At 34.0% G+C, this 24,654-nt stretch overlaps 1 protein-coding gene across 5 annotated transcripts in view; it reads left to right on the top strand.

The window, feature by feature from the left end:
- The window catches only part of LOC101893941 (heterogeneous nuclear ribonucleoprotein L), a 133,204-nt gene that overhangs the window by 92,948 nt on the left and 15,602 nt on the right, over positions 1-24,654 (top strand). For 3 of the 5 annotated variants that reach the window (XM_059123635.1, XM_059123633.1, XM_059123636.1), the window contains 2 exons: positions 16,240-16,421; positions 18,980-19,072. In XM_059123635.1, coding sequence (XP_058979618.1) covers positions 16,240-16,421; positions 18,980-19,072 — 275 coding nt within the window. Of the gene's footprint in view, positions 1-16,197; positions 16,422-18,979; positions 19,073-24,654 lie in introns of all 5 variants that reach the window. The other 2 variants (XM_059123634.1, XM_059123632.1) reach the window with 1 other exon arrangement.

Raw genomic sequence — 24,654 nt, 5'->3', positions numbered from 1 at the left:
AACCCTTAAAAATATGTCGTCGAAAAGGGGACTTCGATTAGAAAGCCTAAAAGTAGGCACTAGTTTTGCATGATTTCGATAATTTCGCTATGCCTGTTGCCTAAGCTTAGCGGTTTACATCTGTTGAGAAAAAATCGACTAACGACTCATTAAACAACTTTCTATCTTCCTAAGGTCTGCATATATGCAAGGCAATATTTTGAAAATAAAATCAATTGACGCCTAAAAGTATGCCTTCTTTACCGGAAGTCTAAAAAAACGGTAATATCTTGCGATATTCCTGGTATAAACCTTTTTGTTTATAGAATAGTGTAGGCATGTTTGATAGGCTTAATCCCCAATGTTGTTGTGTTTATAAAAACAATGTTGATTTGTTAGTGGAGAAAGATGGTAATGCTTACCAGGGGGCAAGACGCGGAATACCTAGGTTTCGGAAAGAGCCACCAATCTTCATCAATTCCCTTGTGTTTTCTTTATTATCTGGAGTCCATACGTCCCCCTCGATTGTGTGTAGAAATCCTAAAAGTATGTACTTCTTTTTAATTGTCTTAATAATGCCAGGTATGCTATCTAATCAGAATGCTACACATCTGCTAGAGAATCCCTCAAAGGCCCATTACACAGATTTCTATATCTTAAACACCGTTGCAGGACCCCTCCGTCTATCTCTAAAACCCCTTGAAGGAGCCTCCGTAGTAGAGAAAGATGTTACTGTTTACCAAGAGGCAAAGCAGGTTTCAGAAAGAGCCACCAATCCTCATAAATTCCCTTGGTTTTTCTTTATTATCTGAAGCCCTCACGTTCCCCTTGGTTGTGTGTAGAAATCCTAAAATTATGCCCTTTTTTAATTGTCTTAAAAATGCTAAGTATGCTATCTAATCAGAATGTTTCATATATGCTGGAGAATCCTTCAAAGTCCCATTACACAGATTTCTATATCTTGAAGACCCTTGCAGGGCCCTCCGATGCCAATCAATAGAATATAATAAATTTTTGTAAAAAATACTTTAGCGCCTGTAAGTAGGCTTTGTTTTTTCAATGATTTTTAAATAACACAAAGTCTCGTGATTTTTATTATCTACAGAAAATAGCCTCTAGAATATGTAGCACCTCTCGATTTGGTTTAGTTAGCGTAAAAGTATGCATCATTATTAAATCATTGACTCTATATGTGATGTAAATCTAGGCGGAGTACTTTCTATCGATTGGATGGGTCTTTCAAGTGGTATATTAACTAAAATCAAGAGATGAAAAATGTTATTACAAAAAGTGTTGCATACTTTTAAGCGCTTACTACTTATATTGAGAAATTACAAGTTCTACTGTAGTATTTGAGTGCCTCACCCTCCTCCTAGATAGCGGGAAGATAGAAAAATAGATATAGATATGTCAAAAAGTATTGCATACTTTTAGGTACGTTTTGATTTTTTTTTTTTTTCAATTTTTCCATTTAAAAATATGTCTAACTAAATTTACGGAAAGTGTTGCCTACTATTAGGCGCTTACTACTTATTTTGAGAAATCACAAGTTCTGTATTATTTGAATGCCCAGAGAGCGGAAAAATAGATATAAATATTATGTCAAAAAGTATTGCATACTTTTAGGTACGTTAATTTTTTTCATTTTCCATTTAAAAATATGTCTAACTACATTTACGAAAAGTGTTGCATACTATTAGGCGCTTACTATTTATTTTGAGAAATCACAAGTTCTCCTGTATTTGAGTGCCTCACTCTCCTCCTAGGGAGGAGAAAAGAAAAATATAAAAATGATGTCAAAAATTATTGCATACTTTTACGTAAGTTTTATTTATTTTTAAATTTTCCATTTTAAAATATGTCTAATTTCATTTAAATTGACGAAAAACTTAACCAAATTGTATAACTGTGTGTGGTGGGGAAAGGGGGTGGTGATACTTGAAATCCATTACCTCTTTTTCGTACAATTATTCCCCCAAAAATAACATAAATTTCGCCATTTAAAATATGCACCAATTTGACTTGGCAATTTATGTATTTAAATTGTTCAAATGTGCGCACACACACACATAAATATGCACTCATGCATAATATATGGCAATGTCGTCTATCCATCTATCTATCTGAGTGACTGACTGGCTGTTTGATGTGGTGTAAACGCCCCAAGGGCCACATCATGAAATAAATTTTGCATGCATATGTGTGGGGAGGGAGGAAGGGGGCGAATATATGCGTCTGTGGGACACCACAGCGTATTCGCAATATTTAATTTAATGCTTACCACTTAACACCACTCATTCATCCAGCCAGTCAGCCATCCATCTGTCCAATCTGATCACCGCCCATCCCACAGGCCACAGAACAAGTTTATCGCTTCGCAAGCAGCAAAGGTGATTGAAAATATTCAAACCCCAACAATTTCAATGCAATTCTCTCGATTTTTTTTTCGGGAATTTATGGCCATCTTTTGCCACTGAGCCATGCCAAAAATAGGCAGCCAACATAAATAAATTTAATCTGCATAAATTTCATTCACGAGTAATGGAAAAACAATACATGAAATTGCAACAAAAAAATGAGTGGATAAATGAAGCAGCTTAAAAAACTGCACAACAATCATTGATCTCTGGCTGGCCGGCCAGCCTGCAGTGGTCTGATTGTGTCAAAAAAATGAAAAAAATGAACATTTGATGGCAGTTTACACAGCCACAACATTAATATGAGGACATAAATCCATAAAAAGTTGGAAATTTGTTGTATTTGTATTTATCAAATATCAACAGAACACAAATAGTTGTTGTTATTGCTTTTGTTGTGGTGCTGGTGGTTTTCTTTCTGGTTTTTGTTTTGTCCAACTCCAAAACCATAAAACCAAACAGAATTACGCTGACGCGGGCTCCCACACGCTCTTCGAAGCCACAATTATTGGTTTTAGTTAAACCGACCACAACATTAATTTATTAAATTATAATAATTTAGACATTAATGCGGGGAGGGCTTCAATTACAATGTGATAATGTGATTTTAAAGAGAAAAATGTCAAATATATGTTTTATTAAGAAAATAAAGGCAGAGAGAGAGTTTGAAACTGCAGATCATTCCTAAAGATCCTTAAAAAATATTGAAGAAAATTCAAATTTGTGTGGGGGTTCATGAAAAATATTAATAATCTCTATAATAGAGGGTCCTTGAAATATACATTAAAAACATCACATTAAATGGAATTAAATTCTTAAGAGAAAAAGAAGAAAGTCCTGGAAGAAAGGTGGCCTATTTTTAAGAGCCCTGCAAAAAATGATTTTGAATTGCAGGATAAAATTTCTGAGGGTCCATGAAAATTTTTTAATTTTTTTTTCTTTTTTTTTTTTTTGTGAAAAAGTGCTTGATTGGTTTGTGGGTTCTTAAAAAGAAGTCTCCATAAAATTCACGTTAGGGTCTTTCAAAAAAATATAAAATAAAATTCTACATCCACGATTCTGTCTAGGAATGTCCTTGAAAAAAACCTGTGGACAATCTACTACCATTGTTTGGACAGTCCTTGAGGAAAGGATGGCGTATCATTAATTTTATTTCACAAGCAGAAGGCTAGGTTGGCGTATGGTTTATAATATGTTCATACAACACATACGCCAGCAGCCCGGACGAAAGAACTCGAAGTCCAATTCTTAAACAAGATCCACAAGAGGCGCCTCATATGATTGGATAATGTTGCATTATGTAAACTTGAAAAATACTCCATACGAATTCCTTGCGAAGAACTTCCTAAAAATATCCAAAAATAATGATTCTTTAAAAAGTCCAGGATGTCTCCTTAAAGGACCTTGCAACACAGATTTAGAAAAATCCAGAATTATGGCTTTGAAGGTCCTTTAAAAAAATAGTGAAACAAATCCACGATCATAGCTTGAGTAGTCTTGAGAAAAAAAATCTCTAAGAAATCAACGATTGTGGCTATGAAAATACCTCTTAAAATCCACAATTTTAGCTTGAATGATCCTTGGGAAAAACCTCTTCAAAATATCCAAAAATAATGATTCTTTGAAAAATCCAGAATTTCTCCTTAAAGGACCTTGCAAAAAGATTTACGAAAATCCAGAATTATGGCTTCGAAGGTCCTTTAAAAAAATAGTGAAACAATTCCACGATCAATTTCAAAAAAAAAAAAAGATCTCTAAAAACTCAACGATTTTAGATATGATAATACCTGGAAAAAAATCCAGAATTATGGCTTATGGATTCAAATCCACGATCTTTAACACATCCATGATAAGCATCGTGAAAGTCCTTGAATTCTCGAAAAAATCCACAATAGAAGCTTTCTTTGTTCTTGAGCAAATGTCTCCAAAAATCCATAATTGTAGCTTGGATGATCCTTGAAAAAAAACATCTTCAAATATCCAATAATAATGGTCCTTAAGAAGAAATTAAAAAAAATCACGTATATTAAAAGAATCTAGGATTTCGCCTGAAAAAATCTTAAAATAATCCGGACTTATGCCTTTCGTAAATTGTCGGTTGACCTATGAAGATAATAGGAGAAAATGCCTCCAAAAGTCCATAATTGTAGCTTGGATGATCCTCGGGAAAAAATATCTAAATAAATTCAAAAATTATAAAATTAAAATTAAATAAAATTAAAAATTAAAATTAAATCCACGAATCTTAACTAAATCCAGGATTCCGCTTATAAATGTCATTGCAAAGAAATCTTACAAAAATGAAGATCCTTGACAAAATTCTTTAACAAATCCACGAGTGTTTATCATGCACTGTAAAGGTCCTTGAATGCTAGAGAAAATACCGCATTACAGCTTTCATAGTCCTAGAGAAAATGTCTTTGAAAACCCACCTTTTATCTTGAATGATCCTTGAGAAAGAGATCTAAAAAAAATCAAACATAATGGTCCTTAAGAAAATATTTTAAAAAAATCACGAATCCTACAAAAATCCAAAATTATGCCTATGAAGACCCTGGTAAAAAATCCACGAACTTTTAGCTCGGAAGACCCTTGGGAAAATATCTAAAAAAATCATGAATAATGGTCCTTAAGGACTTTACAAAAATCCAAAATTATGCTTATGAAGATCCTGGAAAAAAATCCAAGAACTTTTATATTGGAAGATCCTTGGGAAAATGTCTAAAAAAATCACGTATAATGGTCCTTAAGAAAATCTTTAAAAATCTACGAATTTTTATTAAAAATCCAGAATGTTGCCTACAATGGTCCTTGCAAAAAAAAATTTTGCACAAATCCAAAATTATGCCTATGAAGGACATTCAACATTTCATTAAAAAAAAAAAAACAATGATTTATGTATGATTTATACTATTTTTTATGATGAGGTATGTTACTGGGTGGCGTATGATTTATTGTAATTCCCAAAATTACTCATACGTTGTAAACATTTAAAAATTGCTTTATTTTTTTGGATAGTTTCTCAAATCTCATCCTGTGACCCTAATGTTAAGAATCTCCTAATCGATATAAAACTTTTTAATATATAGCAATTAATTTATTCAATATTTTTTTTTAAGAAATAAATCAAAAATATTGGTCCTTAAAGAATCCTTTAAAAATCCACAAATCTTACAAAAATTCTGAAAATTTTCTTTAAAGACCTTGGAAAACTAATTTACAAAAATCCATAATTATGCCTATGAAGGTCCTTTGACTATATATTTTTAACTATATTGATTTTTAATAGATGGGTGCGTATGATTTATTTCGATTTTCAAAGTTACTCATACGTTGTCAACATATGAAGATTGCTTTCTTTTTTAGTTCGATTTTTAGTCCCAACCCTAATTTTAGGGACCCTAATGTTAGGGACCCAAATTTTAGGGATCTCCTATCCAATATAATTTTTTATTTATTTATTTTTTATTTTTTTTTTTTTAATTATTCAATATTTTTAAAAAAAAATTATAATCCCCTGAAAATATTTACCCATGGCTTTAGAAAATCGTATATCTAAATCTCCATTCAATCCCCTTCTTTTTCAAATACAATGCAACACATAAGCCCCCTCGGCAATAAGGTCAAATCCATATTTTTTAGGGGGTGCTACTCACCCACAAAATTATTTGATTGGATTATGTAAACCAAACAGAGAAAGGAACGGAAGAGAAAAGGAGAGCATATTTCTGTCTCTCCCCTTCCCAATTTTTTTCCTGCCACACAATAAAAATGTAACTGCCAATCACAATTAGTTATCGCAAATTTACAATCAGTCATAAATGTTGCAAAAAAACAAGAAAGAAAAATATTTAAATTGCAAATATGGATAAAAACCATAAATCATAGCCCCGGTAGCTGCAAAAAACATGACAGTGCAAAAAAGAACTCATAATTTGTGCAGGTTAAATTTACAAACAATAGGTGATATGGTGTGGCAAGGGGGAAGGTGGTAGGAAGAGAGGTGCTCGTTCAATTTTGTAAAGTGAAAAGTCGGCAACAGAGGATCTTTTTTTGTCATAAATCGACCATTAATCATAGAAGTTGTTTTGTGGTCATAGTAGGAGCAGGCAGGCAGTTATGGCTTCAATTGCCCTAATTTGTATTTGTCCTAGGATCGACAGCAATAATGGAAAATTACAATTAATCATTACCTTGGGCTCCCAGGCTTTTAAATGCAATGATTCAATAGATTTTGGCGATACAACTTGCATTTCTTTTTTTATTTTCCGTTGCTAAAGATAAGCCATGCCATTTTGCCGGGGGAGGGGGAATTTCCTTGTCATATCCCCCCTAGAGCTCAAAGAAAATCTTGTTATAACTACAACCATTTGGGGAAGGGGGAGAACTTTAACAATCTTTGTTAAGAAAGCACGTATCTTTTAAGTCGACAATTGCCAGAAGAGAATTAAGAGTGAAACGATTTTATATTTACCTTTCAAAATCCTCACTCCTCCCCTCAACCCCATTTGGGAATAGAAAAAGTGGCAGTAGTAAAAATCACAACCACCCACCACCTTCTTTTACTTGGCTGTTATTCCCATACCGAGCCATATGTTGCTCAAGCACTTCTTTCCCGGTTGGATGTGTGGGGGAGTATCTGGATGTGTGTTTGGAATGAAGACTTTAAAAAACATAAACATCATCAGGAAAGTGCAGTAGATTTTTCTTCTCCTTTTTCTGCTTTTATTTCTCTTTTGCTTTCTAAGAACCCTTAGCTACTTGCTTGTAATGCTTGTAGCCAAAAGTGGAAGTGCATCAAGTTTTGTTGTCATAAAAGGTACACACTCACATATACACATACACACAGACACACAAAACATTAAAAGAAATCGCCGGAAAAAAAGCAACCAACGCGAATGGCAAAAAGTTAGATATCTTCTCGGCATCATCATCGGTTTAATGTTCAAGTCTTTGTAACAAAAAAAATATATATCCAAATGTCTCCCAAAAATCATGGAAACTGAAATTTCCCTTCAAGAAAAATAGAAAATAACAACAACAACAAAAACGACAACAATTTAGACAAGAAATCTCATCAATGCCGGTCTTTGAAATATTCATATGGTGTGCTGCTGCGTTGCTGATAACGAAGGGGGCGAATAAATTGATATCCTCGTTATCGTTTATGAACTTAACGAAGGGAGTCCTTGGCTCGCCCTACTCTAAGGCTCGTTTAGATTCCATTTTTTTTTTTTTTTTTTTTTTTTTTTGTCAGGAGTAGAAATTTCTTTGCCAAATTACATTGGGAAACTGATAAGATTTTAAGTTGCATTTTGGGGATATAAACTCTAGTCATTTGTGAGGATGGTGACAATTTGGCAATAGATTTTTGATAGTTGGGGAAATAAATATGAAATTAAGTTTTTTGGGAATAAGATACTTGGCAAAGGTATGGGAATATTCCACATTGTGGTAAGGGTGCGTATGATTGATTTTAATATTTACCACACAGAAGGATAGGGGTGGCGTATGATTTATAATATGCTCACATAACTCATACGCATATCATGGAACAATGAATGTAAACATTTTGCCAAAGAAGGTTTGACCATCACGCCATCAAAGCCTGAGCGAAGGAGGACTCAAAGTCCAATTCTAAAACGAGATACAGGAGGAGCCACATATCATTAGATTCCTCACCATGAAAACCTGAAAAAGTACCCAATATAAGATACTGAAATGCTTCATGGAGATAACCTGAGTGTGGGTAGACGGGTATTTTTTGAATATTGAATTGCAGAAATGCTTAATCATCCGGAATGGAAAAATTTGCAGATTTTTCAATTGTCTTCTGGGTGTTTAGTTTTGTAAATTCGAGCTAAATTTCGTTGGAAAAAATTTTAATGGAATTTTAAATTGTGTTCAGCTCGTATATAAAGACCCCTCGGACATAGACTGCCTTCGGCTCGTATATGTATAGAGATTACATTCGACTCCTCTGTGCCGTCTCGTCTCCCGTCCTATGTCGTCTATAGGGATTCACTCCGGCTTTAGTTTACAAATTCGAGCTAAATTTCGTTGTAAAAATTCGAATGGAATTTTAAATTGTGTTCGGCTCATATATAAAGACTCCCTCGTACATAGGGACTACATTCGACTCCTCTGTCTTGTCTCCAGTCTCGTCCATAGGGATTCACTCCGACTCTATAGAGAATCCCTCGAATATGGGGACTCTGGGCTCTATAGAGAAATTCCCTTCAACTCGTCAATAGAAACTCCCTCCGACTCTACAGAGAATCCCTCTAAATCGTCTGTAGAGATTCCTTTATAGAGACTGTATTCGGCTCATCTACAAACCCTCTCCTGTTCGTCTATAAAGACTTCTTCGGTCTCGACTACGAAAACCCCCTCAGACTCTTCTATAGAGACTGCCTTCGACTCTTCGTCTGTGAAGACTCCCTCAGACTTTTCTAAAGGGACTTCCTTCGACTCTTCGTCTATAAAGTCTCCCTCGGATACGTTTTAGGTTTGAAATTGACATTTTTGACCCTGATACGTATGATTTATATTTATTTGCATTACGTATGGTACTGGGTGGCGCATGACTTCTATTTATTTTCAGTCTGTGGGGATTTGGGTGGCGTATGATTTATGGTAATGGCAAAAATTAATCATACGGAAATTTCTACATAGTAACCTCTAATGGTAGGAAAACAGGCTAAAAAGTGTCGGTGGGTTTTGCTGAGTGGTGAATATCTTCAACCAATCTTCATTTATTTAACTGTTGACCCATTATGAAGGAGGTTCCAAAGGAGTGGGCCAATTTTGCCCATTTCATATCTGACCTAAGTCCGATATAAATATTAGAACGTGCCATATATGGACTACATCGACCACTTCCTTCATCTTATATGAGATATATGATAATTTGTATCGAAACATGTGAACATGTGCATGAGTTACTAGATGTAGTGGACCGAAAAAATCGAAAATTTACATCCAATTTTTTGCGAATAATTTTAAATCAAAGTGAGGTACCAGAAGTAGTGGGTCAATATCTAGCATCTTCACACCAGATTTTGAGCTAGTAGAAATATTGGAATGTATAACATTTAAAAAGAATTAGACGTCTGTTTCGCATTTTATGAGTATTTTGGTTATTCAAAAATATAACCCCTTTGTGGGACACGTACCAGAAGGAGTGGTCTGATCTACCCCATTTTCACATTAGATCTTGTTTTGGTAGAAATACTAGGATGTGTGAAATTTAAAGAGAATCTGGTGCTTATTTCGCATTCTATAAGCATCTTCGTTATTCAAAATTTTATACTCTTTCGGCAATGCATTGATAAAAATATTAGGATTTTCAAAATTAGCACTAAATGTGATTATAATTTCGTGTTCTATGGGGAGGTACCAGAATTCCTCCCGAACTCAATATAAGTTTGATTATAAAATCAATCGGATACGCCTTTCGAGAGTTCTCGAACAGGCCAGCCACCCAGACAGAAGGACGTACGAACACCCCTAGATCGACTCCAAATGAAGCGGATTTGGTCCAGAGAGACCTAGGGTCTAAAACCGCTATTTCGATTAGGCACGTTTTGGCCGTATAAATTATAATATATACCCTCTGAAGCCATATGGCTGAGGACATAAAATAATGACTTTCAAACATAAAAATATCTAAAGTCAGGAAGCTAAAATTAAAAAACGTGAAACCAGGATGTTAATGAAAAAAATTACAGACAGAGATCCCATGTTTCAACATCTACAAATCCCTGTAAAAAGTCCTTCAAAGTGCGGTATAATTTTGGTTCCACAGTCCTTGGCAACACATTCTTAAAGGAATCCAAAATGGTAACTTAAAAGTCCCTTTAAAATATTTTTGGACAGAAATCGGGAAAGCCACTTTTATTGCTCTAAAGGTCTCCTTGAAAAAATATTCTTTAAAAAAATCTAAGTTTGGTCCTCATAAAAAGAACTCCTTAAAAATCCTCCTCGTTTATGGTTCCGATATTCCTTGAAATATTATTTAAAAACGTTTCCAGCTCTAATAATCCTGGAAAATTGTATTCTTTTCCCAAAGTCCACTTCAGTTATTTGCAATTTTTTAAGACCACGTTTATCCACGTCTTTTGATATTACTCTACCTTCATTTACTTTTTCCTTCCTTTTTTCCCTCTTCCTTCATTTTTCTTTACAACCTTTTGCCCCTCTAAACTTGTTTATTACCAATATATTCCATTCACTGCGACTTTCCTTTAAGTATCTTTTCTCCTCCATTATCCTTAATATATATATAACAAAACCTTCTGCTTCTTCATGAAATTTATGTCCACTCTTTACGATGTTGTGTCGTATACTTAATATTAAAATATTTCAATTATTAGAAAAACCCCCTTGATATATCAACTTAAAAAAAACTGGTAAAAAAGTCCAACTGTTTTGAATTTATGCTGGCTGCTGTTGTTGTTTCTCTTATTTTTTGTGTTACCCATTTTGGCAATTTTTATTCAAATTAATACATTATTATAAGTTTTGTTTTTGTTGCTATTGTTGACGGGGGTGGGAGTTACTAAAAAAACTAGAGAGTTAATAAAACAGTCGGAAACAAGAATTATGAGGGTATCCTTAGTTTTGTGTTATATATATTTTTTATTTTTAAAATAGCAATTTTCTACCCCCAACGGAGCTTCGAATCGAAAGCTGCCTTATAAAAAATTTAATTTATTTTTGTTGACTGCTAGTCCTTCCGGAAAATGTCCTTAAAAAAGTTTTAATTTACATCTTCCTTTTTGAATTGAAATTTGTGTGCTTGGTATTTTCTTTAGCTTTTGTAGTTAATTATGTGGCTATATATTTTGAATCTGTTTGAAAAAAGGTGTAGCGATAGGGTTGGTTTTATGATTTATATTTAATTTTAAATCCTAAGCCTTCTAACATTGTAAAAAATAAGTACAGGATGAGATAAAAAAACTGCAACAAAGTCAAACGTCATAACTTTTACATTTTTTTCAAATTTTATTGAATGAAGCCAGAAAATATTGTAAATAGCATCAAATTTCAGAATCACTTTAGATTTGTTCGAATTGGCCACATTTGGCACGAATTGGTCACCTTTGGCCTTCAAAAAGCCAATGAAACCGTCATAAGCTGCCCAAACGTTGCTCTGCGGTACTTTGGCCCAATCCCGGCGTAGCTCTTCCCTGAGTTGATCGACACGTTGGTATTTTTTAGTACCAACCTTGCTTTCCAAAACACTCCAGACACAATAGTCTAAAGGATTGGTATCCGGAGATTTTGGTGACGAGATATTTGAAGCGAGAAACCTAATTTTGTAACGATTCTTGGGTGGCGCGTGCTGAGTCCTTTTGGAATTTCCAAGGTCTGCGGCCAAAATGTTTGCGTGCCCAAGGCTTTAATACACCCTCCAGAATATTTTCGCGTTTATATTTGGCATTTATTCACGATAGAGCGACCATCGGCTGTTATGGCGGCCCACACCATCACCATGGCCGGCGCTTGAGTTCTGGTCGCCAACCGAAGGTGCACATTTTCAGCTGACCTCTTTGGCAAGTAAACACGAGCGGATCATTTTGTTTGTTTACAAATTGCTGGACAACGAACGAATGTTTTCTCATCGGAGACGGAGAAAACCAAATTCCGAAATTCACCACTTTCGGCCAAGCGAAGCAACTCTTTAGCTCTTTTGAGTCTATTTTCCTACTGTTGCGGTGTAAGTTCTTGAACTTTTTGGAATTTTAATGGCTTTACCCCGAGCTCATTTTTTAATATTTGCCGAATCGAATATTACGATATGTTCAGCTCACGAGCCATTTTTCGGCCTCTGCGACGTGGGTTTCGATCAAGTCGCTTCTTTATTTTTCGAACCATTTCTGCTGATGTTGCTGTTTTCTTCCGTCCACATCCTTGACGACGGGCTACGCTACCAGTATCACGGCAACGAGCGATGGTACGAGACACAAAAGATTTATTCACATTTAAATGCTGGAGTGCTCTAACGATAGTCACTTGTGGTTTTCCAGCCAAATATAACACTATCACGCTTGAATTCCATCACGAATAACTTTTTTTCTTTAAAATTCTCACCAAAATGCTTTTGTACCCTTGTTGACAATATAATGAGCTGTCACTGGAATAATTTTAAAAGCTGTCGAACGAGTGGCTTAGAAATGACAGCAGTCTGAAGCAGTTGCTTTCAGTTTTTTCATCTCAGCCTGTACATATCTGCAGAAGGTGTTTATGGCGTATGAATGCTGAAATAAATAATAACAATCATACGCCATCATGTCCCTGATCATTCTCCGTTTGAATATTGATAACAACTTCTCACGCAGCAGCAATAATTTCAAAAATATTGTCCCTCTTTTAAACCATATTTATTAGTCCCGATTCGGGTCATCACGAAACTCGCCCTGCCTCACATTTTGCAACAATCAAAACTGATGCTATTTCTACTTTCTTGCCAGCTTTATGGTCGTCACAAACAAAAGTCATAATGTTTGGCCAAAAACATGCTGTTCCGCAAAATGCACGAAAGAACGAGGAAAAACTTAATTTTCTTCTTGTTCCACTTTTTTTTAGTTGGAAATGGATGTTTATGACCACATTTCTACTCGTGTCTATTCGTCGGTCTGTCTGTTGGTTGGCGGGGAGAAAAAGTGTGCACCTGATTCTCGGTTTTATTGCCGACATAACTGAGTTACACAGAATGGCACATTTGCAAGGACGTGGCTTGGCATAGCAGGGAGAGCTCCTGCACACATTGACTAATGCTTCCACTGAATGTGGTAATGGGTGTCGCTATCTTCTTAACTTTTGTTTTATGGAAAACACACGTACTGCTCTCTCTCTCTCTCTCTCTCTCTTCGGCATGTTCTTTAAAGCAACAAGAAACAGCAGCACGTGCCGCTGAAGGTTTTCCCCACTTTTTCTGTTTGGCGTTATCATGGTCTTCAAAAAAATGTGTTGCTGTTCTGCCCTCTTCTCCGGCAGTGACCATGTTGCTGCTGACAACTGAAATGAAACACCACCTATAAGTGAAGACCACTGGCGATTTTTTTAGTAGTGTGTTGAAACTTAATACTACCCAACATTATCAATTAAAAAACACTCTCTTCATAATACCTGGAAAACAAATTGTTGCTGAACAAGTTGTGTGGCAGACAGGAAGGCAGATAGGTTCTCTTAAAAAAAATTAAATGTAAAATATTTTTTATTGCCCAGTAATAAGTCCAATATGGTGCGTGTGATTAACTGTAATATGGAGGGTGGCCAAGGCTTGGGCACGATCGATTCTCTATGTCATGGTTATGGTGGCGTATGACTATTTTTATTTTCGATAATTTCAACATTCATACGCCACCTGTACCCTTCAGCGTAAAAGCAGAGACCTACGTTGCGTGGGTCCTGGATATATATTCTCAGACTTTTTATACCCTACACGAAAAGGTATTATGTCTTTGTGCAATTGTTTGTAACATGGAGAAGGAAACGAGATAGACCCATAGTTACTTTTGAGGATCTTCATAGAATTACTTTCTTAGCCGATTTTATCAGTCCGTCTGTTTTTTTTTTTTTTTTTTTGTGGACAAATACAGGTCGCATTTATTATCCGATTGAGATGAAATTTTCCATAAAATATTTGTTTGGCCTAATGACGAACCCTATTGAAACTGGTGAAAATCAGTTCAAATTTAGATATAGCTCCCATATATACCTTCAACCGATTTCTGGTTAATTATGCACCAAATGACCAATATTAATCCAAATGACCTGAATTTTGGCACATCCGACCGAATTCAGTCTATAAGCAAGTACCTCAAATTTGGTGAAAATCGGCTCAGATATAGCTATGGCTCCCATATATATGTTTCATCTGATTTGGTATTTAAGGCCCTCACATTCGTAATATGCATTCGACAAGAATAATATTTCGTACCAGATATCTTATAGAGCTCGGAAATACCTCTGTCAAATGTTATCAAGATCGGTTCAGATTTGGATATACCTCCGACATACATATATATTCAACCGATTTTGGGTTAATTGTGCACCAAATGGCCAATATCAGTCCAAACGACCTGAATTTTGGCACATCTGGCTGAATTCAGTCTAGAAGCAAGCGCATCGAATTCGGAGAAAATCTGTTCAGATATAGCTATAGCTCCCATATATATGTTTTATCCGATTTGGTGTTTAAGTCCCTCACATTCATAACATGTATTCGACAACAATAATATTTCGTACCTGATATCTTATAGAGCTCGGAAATACCTCTGCCAAATGTTATCAAGATCGGTCCAGATTTGGATATACCTCCCATATATATCTTCAACCAATTTCGGGTTACTTGTGCACCAAATGGCTAATATCAGTCCAAAAAAGCTGAATTTTGGCACATCCGACCGAATTCAGTCTAGAAGCAAGTACATCGAATTCGGAGAAAATCGGTACAGATATAGCTATAGCTCCCATATATATGTTTTATCCGATTTGGTATTTAAGTCCCTCACAATTGCAATATGCACTCAAGCATGATATTTGGTACCAGATATCTTATAGAGCTCGGAAATACCTTTTCCTTACTGGTTTTACATTTTACATGGAAAAGTTATGTTTTTTTTTTTGCTATTTGGGCCATAATCGAAATGGTTTCAAAGCGCTTTTCTGGATACGTCGCTGCGTATGAGTCATGATTTCCAAGGAAGGAAACTTTGAGAAGCCCAATTTTTTTTTTTTAATTTTGAAAAAAAAAATATTTTGATTAAAAAAGAAATAAATGAAAAGTTGTTCCCTTTATTTCAACTTTTATTTAAAAAAAAAATATATTTCAAATACAGGTGGCGTGTGATGTATGACCACACTCATACGCCAACTGGTACTCTCGACATATAAACACACACGAAACTTTAAAATTCAAAACAATAAAAACCCAAAACTTACAACCTTCCCAAGTTTTTATTGTTTTGAACTTTTCAAATTTTACACAAAATACAAAGCATCCCCACAAAAATAAAAAAAAAAAAACAAACCCCATTGTGTTTTAAATATTAAGTGGAAAATTTAAAACATTCTGCAGGCCTAGAGCCCCAAAATAGTCATGCACACTTCGTTTTGTTATTCTCAAGTTGACACCATACCCAAAACAGTCGTTATGGCCATGAATAATTCGCCAGGCTAACAAAATATTTATGGCCAACAGAACTATTCCGAAGGAGAAATAAAAAGAAAAGTTGTTGAGTAGGATGTTTGGTCTGCAACAAAAATTGTCACGTTTCGGGTATCTTTTACATTTTTCTGTGTTCTGAACAAAACTCAAGTGTTTTCCAAGTTTTTTAGATTTTTTTCTTATTTATTTATATGTATGTGTGTATGTCCTAGCTGCTAAGTAGTAACCTCTAAAGTTTTGTCCTACAAAAAATATATATTTTTTTAATTTTGTTTTATTTTTCTAATACCACATTTTTTGTTGTTTTTTCTCCTTTTTTCTTTTTTTATGTTTCCGTTTTATTATTTTACTGTGCATGACAAACCAAATTGTTTGCGTTACGTTTTACTAAAACTTGCCACTCCCTTTTATGCCACTGTGTCTCTGTGTATGCATGTTAACTATTTAACCTAATTTTGTAATCATCCGAAAACCGAACACCACCTCCAACAACAACAATGCCATGATGCAACCACCCACCACCAAAAAAAATGCACTCTCCTCCTCTGTGCATCCTTTGGCATTGCCATCTACTGTATCCTGTGATTTGCTTGCATGCATGCTGTCCTTTTTTCAAATAAGCAGTTAGCCTAATCTCGACTCCGTCAAATTTTTGTCCATTTAAAGAACAACCATTGCTGGGACCGGGCGCTGCATTCCCACCATTTGCCGGACCAGAATTCCATCCCACCACACCGGAGAATTGGAAAGGTGCCAGTGTCCATCCCACAGCATTGATGAAAGAAACAGCTGCAATACCCGGCCGCAATACAGCAGTGGCGGCATTTACCGCCCAGGGACAGGCACAGGTGAGTTGAACGAAAAAAAATTTTCAAAATTAAATGAAATATGTTAATTATTTTAAAATATTTATTCGAAAATTAAACTTGGGTTAAATATAATTTTATATAAGGGAGCGTATGATTGATTTAAATTGCTGTCATGGGTGGCGTATGAGTATTTGAATTTTAACTTATTATTAGTTGGGGTATTGAAAAATAAAAGCATTCGTTAAAAAATCCAAAAATTGCTTTAATTGATGTCCTCCTTTACTAAAATATATATTTAAGGACAATTTGGGTCCTTCCTAAAGATACAGCTTAAAAGGCTCATAATTTTACCTCAAAAACGTACTTAGAGGCTGGTATGGGGCCCTCACAAATACTCCTTAAAATCCATATTTAATGCAAACATAAGTCCCTCAAAAATTGTTCTAAAAATCGTCGTTTTAAGTCCAAGATGAGACTACAAAAAATTCTACAAAAAGCCTTGTTTAAATGCTCATTTCAGACCCTCAAAAATAGTCTGGAAAATCCACTTATATAGCCCTTAAAAACACTCTTAAAAATTTTCCGCTTTCAAAGGCTGAGATATCCTCTAAAATAGTCATGAAATTCGATGTATGAAGACTGATGTAGGTCCCTCAAAAATACTTTCGAAAAAATCCACGCCAGAGGCTCAGATAACACCCTCAGAATACTGATTAAAATCAAAATTTAAAGGCTGACATAGGCCCCTCAAAAATAGTTCTTAAAATGGACGTTTGAAGGCCAAGATTAGCCCATACATAATTCTTCCAAAAAGCCTCGCCTCTCAAAAATAGGCTGGAAAATCCACGTTCAAATGCTTAAGTGAGGCCGTTGAAAATACTCCTAAACGCCTGCTCTTGAATTCTGAAATGAGTACCCCAGAAATCCTCTTAAAATCCCTGTATATAAACTGATAAGAGTTCCTCAAAAATACTCTTGAAAGGCTGACTTGAGTCCCTAAAAAAATACTAAAAAATCGTCGTTTGAATGGCAAGATCGACCCATAAAAATATTTTTCAAAAATCCACGTTAAAATGCTTACTTGATTTCCTCAAAAAGGCTGATATAAGGCCCTGAAAAATAATCCTTGAAATGCGATTTCGAAGGTTGATATGAGTACATCGAAAGTTCTCTAAAAATTGTCAGGAAACTCGATGTTTAAAGATTGATCCTTAAAAATACTCCTAAAAAGGCTGAGTCCTTTGAAATAGGCCTTAAAATCGGCATCCAAATACCTTTTGGGTCCTTCAAAAATCGTCTGGAAAATCGATGAATAAAAACTAATATGGGTCCCTCAAAAATACTCTCAACAATTCCATGTTTTAAGCTTATATCTGGTCTTCAGAAAAACTCCTTAAAATCCGTGTTTCAAGGAGGACACGAGTCCCTCAAAAAGTTCTAAAAAACGTCATTTGATTGGCAAGATTGGCCCTTTAAAACATTTTTTAAAAATCCACGTAAAAAATTCTTTCATGAGTCCCTTAAAATTAACTGCAAATTCCGCGTTTAAAGGCTGATAGAAGGACCTGAAAAATAATTCTTAAAATCCGCTTTCGTAGGCTGAGATGAGCCCTTCCAAAATCCTCTAAAAATAGTCAGGAAGTTCGATGAATAAATGCTGATATGAGTTCCTAAAACGTTTAAAGGCGGATATGAGTTCCCCAAAAAACTACTTTTCAAAAATCGAGTTAAGGCTGATTTAAGTCCCCAAAAAAATCTCTCCAAAATTTAAGTTTGAAGGCCAAAAATCTTCCAAAACTCCGCTTTCATGTGCCTCTTTTAGTCCCACAATTAATTGCTTGAAAATCCACCTTTAGAGGCTTCTCAAAAATATCCCAAAAATATGGTTCGAATCTCTCAATACTGCCCAAAAAACAGACGTTTGCAGGATGATATGAATCCCTCAAAATCTGCATTTAAAGGCCGGTTGAATGGAATCAAAAAACTTCCAAAATATCCCGTGTAATGGCTGATATGAGTCCATCCAAAAGTTAAAAAAAAATAGGGCTGACAAGAGTCTTTAAAAGCAGTGCTAAAGAGGTCCGTTTCTTTCCTTAAAAAAATTTAAAAAATCCTTAAAAATCTAGGTTATCAAGCAATTTCCTACTTCCTGCATGGCATGTCGTATACATGGTGGCGTGACTTATACGCCAACCTAGACACAGAAAATACTCCGCAATTTATTTGCAAAATAAAATAGCCGATATGAGTACTTAAAAACAGTTCTGAAGAGCTCCATTTATTCGTCAAAAAACACCTTCAAAAATCCTTAAGAAAATCTATGGAAAATTAAGTTATCGAGTAATTTCAAATTTCCTGCAAGCCCTGTCGTATACATGCTGTCGTAACTCATACGCCATACTAGACAAAAAACATACTCCGCAATTTATTAGCAAAATAAAATAGCCCACAAATTGAACATTGTTTATTGACACACATACACATATTTCTCTCTTAACTAACAAAAACATTTCAAATTGATTTATTTAGTTTTTTTTTTAATAAATTGTTGTTTGTTTTTTCTATTTTTTCCTACCTTTCTTACCCCGCACATCCAGGGAGCTGTCATGATGGTTTATGGCTTGGATCAGGATACATCGAACACAGATAAACTCTTCAATTTGGTCTGCTTGTATGGAAATGTTGCCAGGGTAAGTTTTATCGACAACAACAACAACAACAATATGTTTTTCTTTCTCTAGTTTTAATAATACCTGTAATTGAGAGGGGCGGGCAGGGAAAATAAATACTTTTTCTTGTAATTAAAAAGTTGAGAATTAATGGGGAAACATGGAGAACAACGTTTTTTCATGGGGTTTGAAGGGGGAAGCACAAAAAAGGTTTATGTTACGTAAAAAATATATATTTTTTTAGTATTAAATGGTGGCGTATGATTTATTTAAATAGGATATCCATGGGGACCGTGTAGCGTATAATTGCTGTCATTACTCATGCGATAACAAATAATTTTAATTTTTTAAATCTTTATTTATATATTTTTTTAGTCTCCATAAACGATATTCATATCCTCTATGATAATAATTTTCAGAAAATAAGAAGATCTTCTAATATTCTGTAAACAGTTCTTAGGATTTACTTTGAAAATCGAGCTTAAGATCTATAGCCTTTCTATAGACCAGAGAAAAACTACAGATATTTATGTGAAAAACTCCAATTCTTCTATGAAAATATCTAAAAATTTTCTTTAAAGGAATAGACATTACAGATCTCTATCTTTTTATGTTAAATCCTGCAATAATTCTAATTTATAGATAATATATAAATAATACCTGACTGATCACAGATGGTTCCTCGTGAGAATTCATTCCAAAAATTTCTAGATTCTCTGTAGAAAGAACGCATATGATTGGAAATTTAAGTAGGGCAATGTTCAGATCCATTTAAAATGAGAAGTTTAATGTCTTTAGACAAGAGTTATTAGCTAAGCTAATTAGTTTATTTCCTTTAGTAGAATATATGAATATATACAGCTATTCAACTGGACTTACTTGCCTCATACATAGGTAGGTCCACATGATATATAGCTGTTAAATAAATTAACCGCCCTTCTTACCATATCATTAAATACATTCCATATTGTTTAATGGTATCATTTAAGGGGCTTACAGGACACTTCTAAATTTCAAAAATGTTCTCATTAAAGGCATTGTGGCATATGACTACTAAGATAACTCATAAATGTAACTTATTGTACGAGTGTATGCAATTTATTTAATGAAAAGACCAGTTCTTTGGGACTAGAATTGTTGCCTCCAGAAAAGAAAAACTTTGGTCTGATGGACTGGCTTTTGACTTTTTTCTGTGGAAAAAACTTTTACCTCTGATGTACTGGTGATTTTTTTTTTTTCTATGGAAAAACTTGGACCTCCTAGGCCCTGGCGGTTTTTTTTATAGAAAAAAACTTTTCTCGCATTTTATTGCGATTTTTTCTATAGAAAAAACTTGGACGTCTTAGATCCTGCCGACTTTTTTCCATAGAAATACTTGAACCCGAGAGATCCTGGCGAATTTTTTTAATAAAACAAAATTTGGACCTCTGGCGTCCTGGCGAATTGTTTTTCTATGCATTTTTTCGGCGAATTCTTTTCTATGGAAAAAAACTTGCACCTCTAAGGTCCTTGTGAATAGTTTTCTAAAGAAAAAACTTTGACCTGTAAGGTCCCAGCAAATTTTTCTCTGCAGAAAACAATTGTATCTCGAAGGTCCTGTCGAATTTTTTCTATAGAAAAAACGTGGAAGCCTAACCGCCGATTTTTTTTTTCGATAGAAAAACTTGGACCTCTGAGGTCCTGGCGAATTTGTTTGTATAGAAAAAACTTGGACCTCTGAGACCCTGTGTTTTTTTTTTTTTTTAAAAAATAATTTGTACCCCGGTCCTGGCTAATTTTTTTCTATAGAAAAAACTTGGACCTCTGATGTCCTGGCGAATTTTCTTCTATAGAAAAAAACTTGGACCTGTGAGGTCCTAGACAATTTTTTTTTTCTATAGAAAAAAAACTTGGACTTGTGATGTCCTGGCGAATTTTTGCTATAGAAAAAAACTTGGACCTCTGATATCCAAGTGAATTTATTTTTATAGAAAAAGTTAGACCTCTGAAGTCTTGGCGAATTTTTTTTTCTATAGAAAAAACTCGGACCTCTGATATATTAGAGAATTATTTTTCTTTAAAAAAAAAAACTAGGACCTCTGAAGTCTTGATGATTTTTTTTTTTTTTTTTCTATAGAAAAAACTGTGACCTCTGAGGTCCTGGCAAAATTGTTTTCTTTTCTGCTCGGGCCGTTAGACATTGTTGCGTATGATTGTTGTCACAACTTATACGTCAACCTTTACTATTCTTATTTCATTATTATATTTCTGGTAAACATTACCATCGTTCTCCACTCATAAACAAAAGTTGTTTTTATAAAAACAACAATAAAGGGATAAGCCTGACCATTTTGCAACAACAAAATACTACGGTATCCCGAACAAACAAGCCACACTGTTCTATTTCTCAAAATATCTATATATTTTCATATATTTTAATTATTTATTTTATAATTTTTTTCTTAGTTTCTTTAATTGTTCTGACTTCCTGTTATATATTTTTTTATAAAATACGAACATGTGTGTTAGCACACATGTGTAACTAACTTTAAAAACCAATTTATTTAAACCAAAAGCCTTTGCTCTTAAATCCAAAATGTAAATAAATTGCTAGCCAGTGAGTATCTTTTGGGAAAATGCCAACAAAAATTATGGCCTAATAGTTTTATATAAATACAGAAACAACAACAATAAAGTAATTTCCAAAAGGGGGAGGGCAAAACCACAAAAAGTATATCCTTATTTTGCAGTTAACTTTTATGTGAATATTTTTATATGTATTTTATTTATATTATGATAATAAATAAAGTAACATATATACATACAACTGTATGTATGTGCATGTGTGTGGGTTTGCATGTCTCAGTGTGTTAACAAATCATCCAGTAATGCATAAAATAACATTGGTTAAGCCTTCCTTTTTACGCAAAATAAATTCAAAGTGATTAAGGGGCTTAACATAAAATACTTCGTTGAAGATGTATTTCCAAAGCAGTTAGCAAATAAACTCCAAGGGATATATAAATCAGGGGCCGGAGGGCGATAAACCACAATGATGATGAAGCCCATTTAAAAGAGAGAGATAACTTATAACCACACATTTTATGTAAATTACTTATGAGTGATTAAATGTTTTGCTATCCAAAGGAGAAAGAAAGTGGCTTACAAATGTGTTAATATTTTAGGTTTAGGTCCTGAGAGGGTGGAAGGAAGCTCGCAGGGTGTTAACTTAAGATGTGTGAATTTTTGGCCAAATAAAAATGATATAAGACGTAGTAATAGATTACTTTTTCTCTGGAAAAGTATATTCTGAAAATCGAACATTTTTCAGGCCATAGAAAATTGAGGACTGCTATTGTTGAAAACTCACTGTACTTCTCTTCACAATTTCATAGAAAAACTTTAGAAAAATTGCTTAAATTTCCTTTCCCATGTCTTCATATGAAATAGAATAAGTTTTTGTTAAATTAATTTATTAAGGATATCTTCTGAGATGAGGTCTCATATAAATTAAGGACTTGAGAACGTAATCAGGAGATATCCAAGGAAATTTTGCATTTCAAATTAATCTTGTTTTTTCCCATGAAATGTGGGCTGTATATCATTTTTTTTTTTTTTCACTTAGTGTCTATCTCGCGTATGACTATTGGCATCACTCATACGTCAATAAGTTTCTTTAGAAAAAAGCGGCATAAGTTTGGTTTCATTAAAAAATTTTCAAGATTTTTCATTGCAAAACATTTTTTTTTTTTTCATTGCTAAGAAGTTGTTCTAGAATTCTTAAAAACCGATAAATAGGTAAATTTTATTCGGAATCGGCTTTGATGAAACGAAAAAACTAAAAAAAAAATGGAAGGAATTTTAATAGGAAACTCTGTCAGTTTCAAACTCAAATAATGATGTGTACTGTGGCGTATAACTGCTGACATAACCCATACGACAAAAAAAAGTATATATTAATATTGATGCCTTTTGGACCGAAAAAAAATAAATTGCAGGAATTTCGACCTCATGAAAATAGGAATAAATCATATTTCACACTAAGTTATTAAAATAAGGCGTATGACTATTGGCATAATTCATACGTCAATATGGCATCTTTGAAAGTCTTGTCCAAAACAAAAATACAAAGGCAAACATTTCATAGAAGTAAAATAAATATATTTTTTTTCAAGGAACTGATGAAATCTAACTAGTCTTTAAGTATAAAAGGTGACTTCTTGATTACAAAAAAAAACTTGGAAAAACTTAAAGGGATTGAGAAGTGAAATATACTAGGCCTATAAAAACGAAAATTGAAAAAAAGTAAAATAACAGATTGCGTAGAAAGTCCTTAAAAAATTTCAAATATTTTGTAAATTTGTTTATTTTTCATCAAACGCCTCTAGGACGTATGAATAGTAAAAATATTTTTCCACTGTTTTATATTGAAAATTTAAAACCATTTTTTGACATATCACATTAAAGTATATTTTTGTTCAAATTATTTTATATATACATCCAAATTGTGTTGTGGCCTTCCCTTTTCCTCAGGGAAAATGAAAAAAAAAAACATTTACAAATTTCTCTCAACAATCGTTTTAGATGTCCAACACATGATATAAATGATAACTATCTTACAACAAAAGATAAAAATATATATATATTTTATGAGCCTTGTCATTCATTTGTTTAGAGCCCAACAACGTTTATTATTTAGCCTCTTGTATTCAACGTTTTGTGCTTTTTCTGAAATATAACCATAGCCAGCTTCTTTTCTCAATGAAAACTCGCGTATGTTTGGCTGTGTGTTTTTGAGAGAGAGTGTATGTGTGTGTTTGTGCAAAACAACATTTGTCCCCTATTATTATTTTCGTTATTATCTTCTTTCATTGTGTGTTTCTCTGTTTTTTGTTTTTTTTTTTATTATTTTCAATTTAGTTTCCTTTCAGTGTCGTAACACTTGACAGCAATTTACATTTTGTTATTTGCTGTTGTTGTTGCTGCTGCTGCTTTTGTTACAAAAGAGAAGAAAAATAGCGCGACACAAACGTAATATCTTTTATGGGAATTTATATTTTTTGTATTGTTGTTGTTTGCTATATTTATTTACACACTTTTAAATAATAACAACAAATGTTAAATTGCTAAAATTTTGAAACAAGAGACAGAGGGGAAGAGGGCCAAAGATATATTCAAATCCAAAAAGATAACTAAACAGTAGTAGCGCAGCCGCAACAACATCTCTGACAATGGCCAACAACAGCAACCCGGGTCATGTCAAAACAATAAACGAAAATCTCAAAGGTACAATTGACAACAATAAAAACAAAACCAACAACACTTGTGCTACGACGACACACGACCTGTACTCAGTCGACAGCCAACCAAACACTCATTGCAATAACAACAGCAGCAATAACAATAATAAACTCAAAGCCAAAGGTATTTTTTCTTTCGTTCTCACAGAGACAGAGAGCTCGTGAGAGTCATCAACAGAGAGTGCGAGGCCATAACATTTGATATTTTTTTTGTTTTTTTTTTTTTTTTAGAATAGAACGAAAAATCCCTGAAAAATAACGGTTTGTTTTAATAGTTTCTTTGATGGAAAGGTTTTTTTTTTTAATTTGCATCAAATGTTTTTG

This window comes from Musca domestica, unplaced genomic scaffold (assembly GCF_030504385.1).
Source record: "Musca domestica strain aabys unplaced genomic scaffold, Musca_domestica.polishedcontigs.V.1.1 25, whole genome shotgun sequence".
Taxonomy (NCBI): domain Eukaryota; kingdom Metazoa; phylum Arthropoda; class Insecta; order Diptera; family Muscidae; genus Musca; species Musca domestica.
Note: the sequence above shows the minus strand (reverse complement) of the source record. Positions and strands in the feature narration are given on the sequence as shown.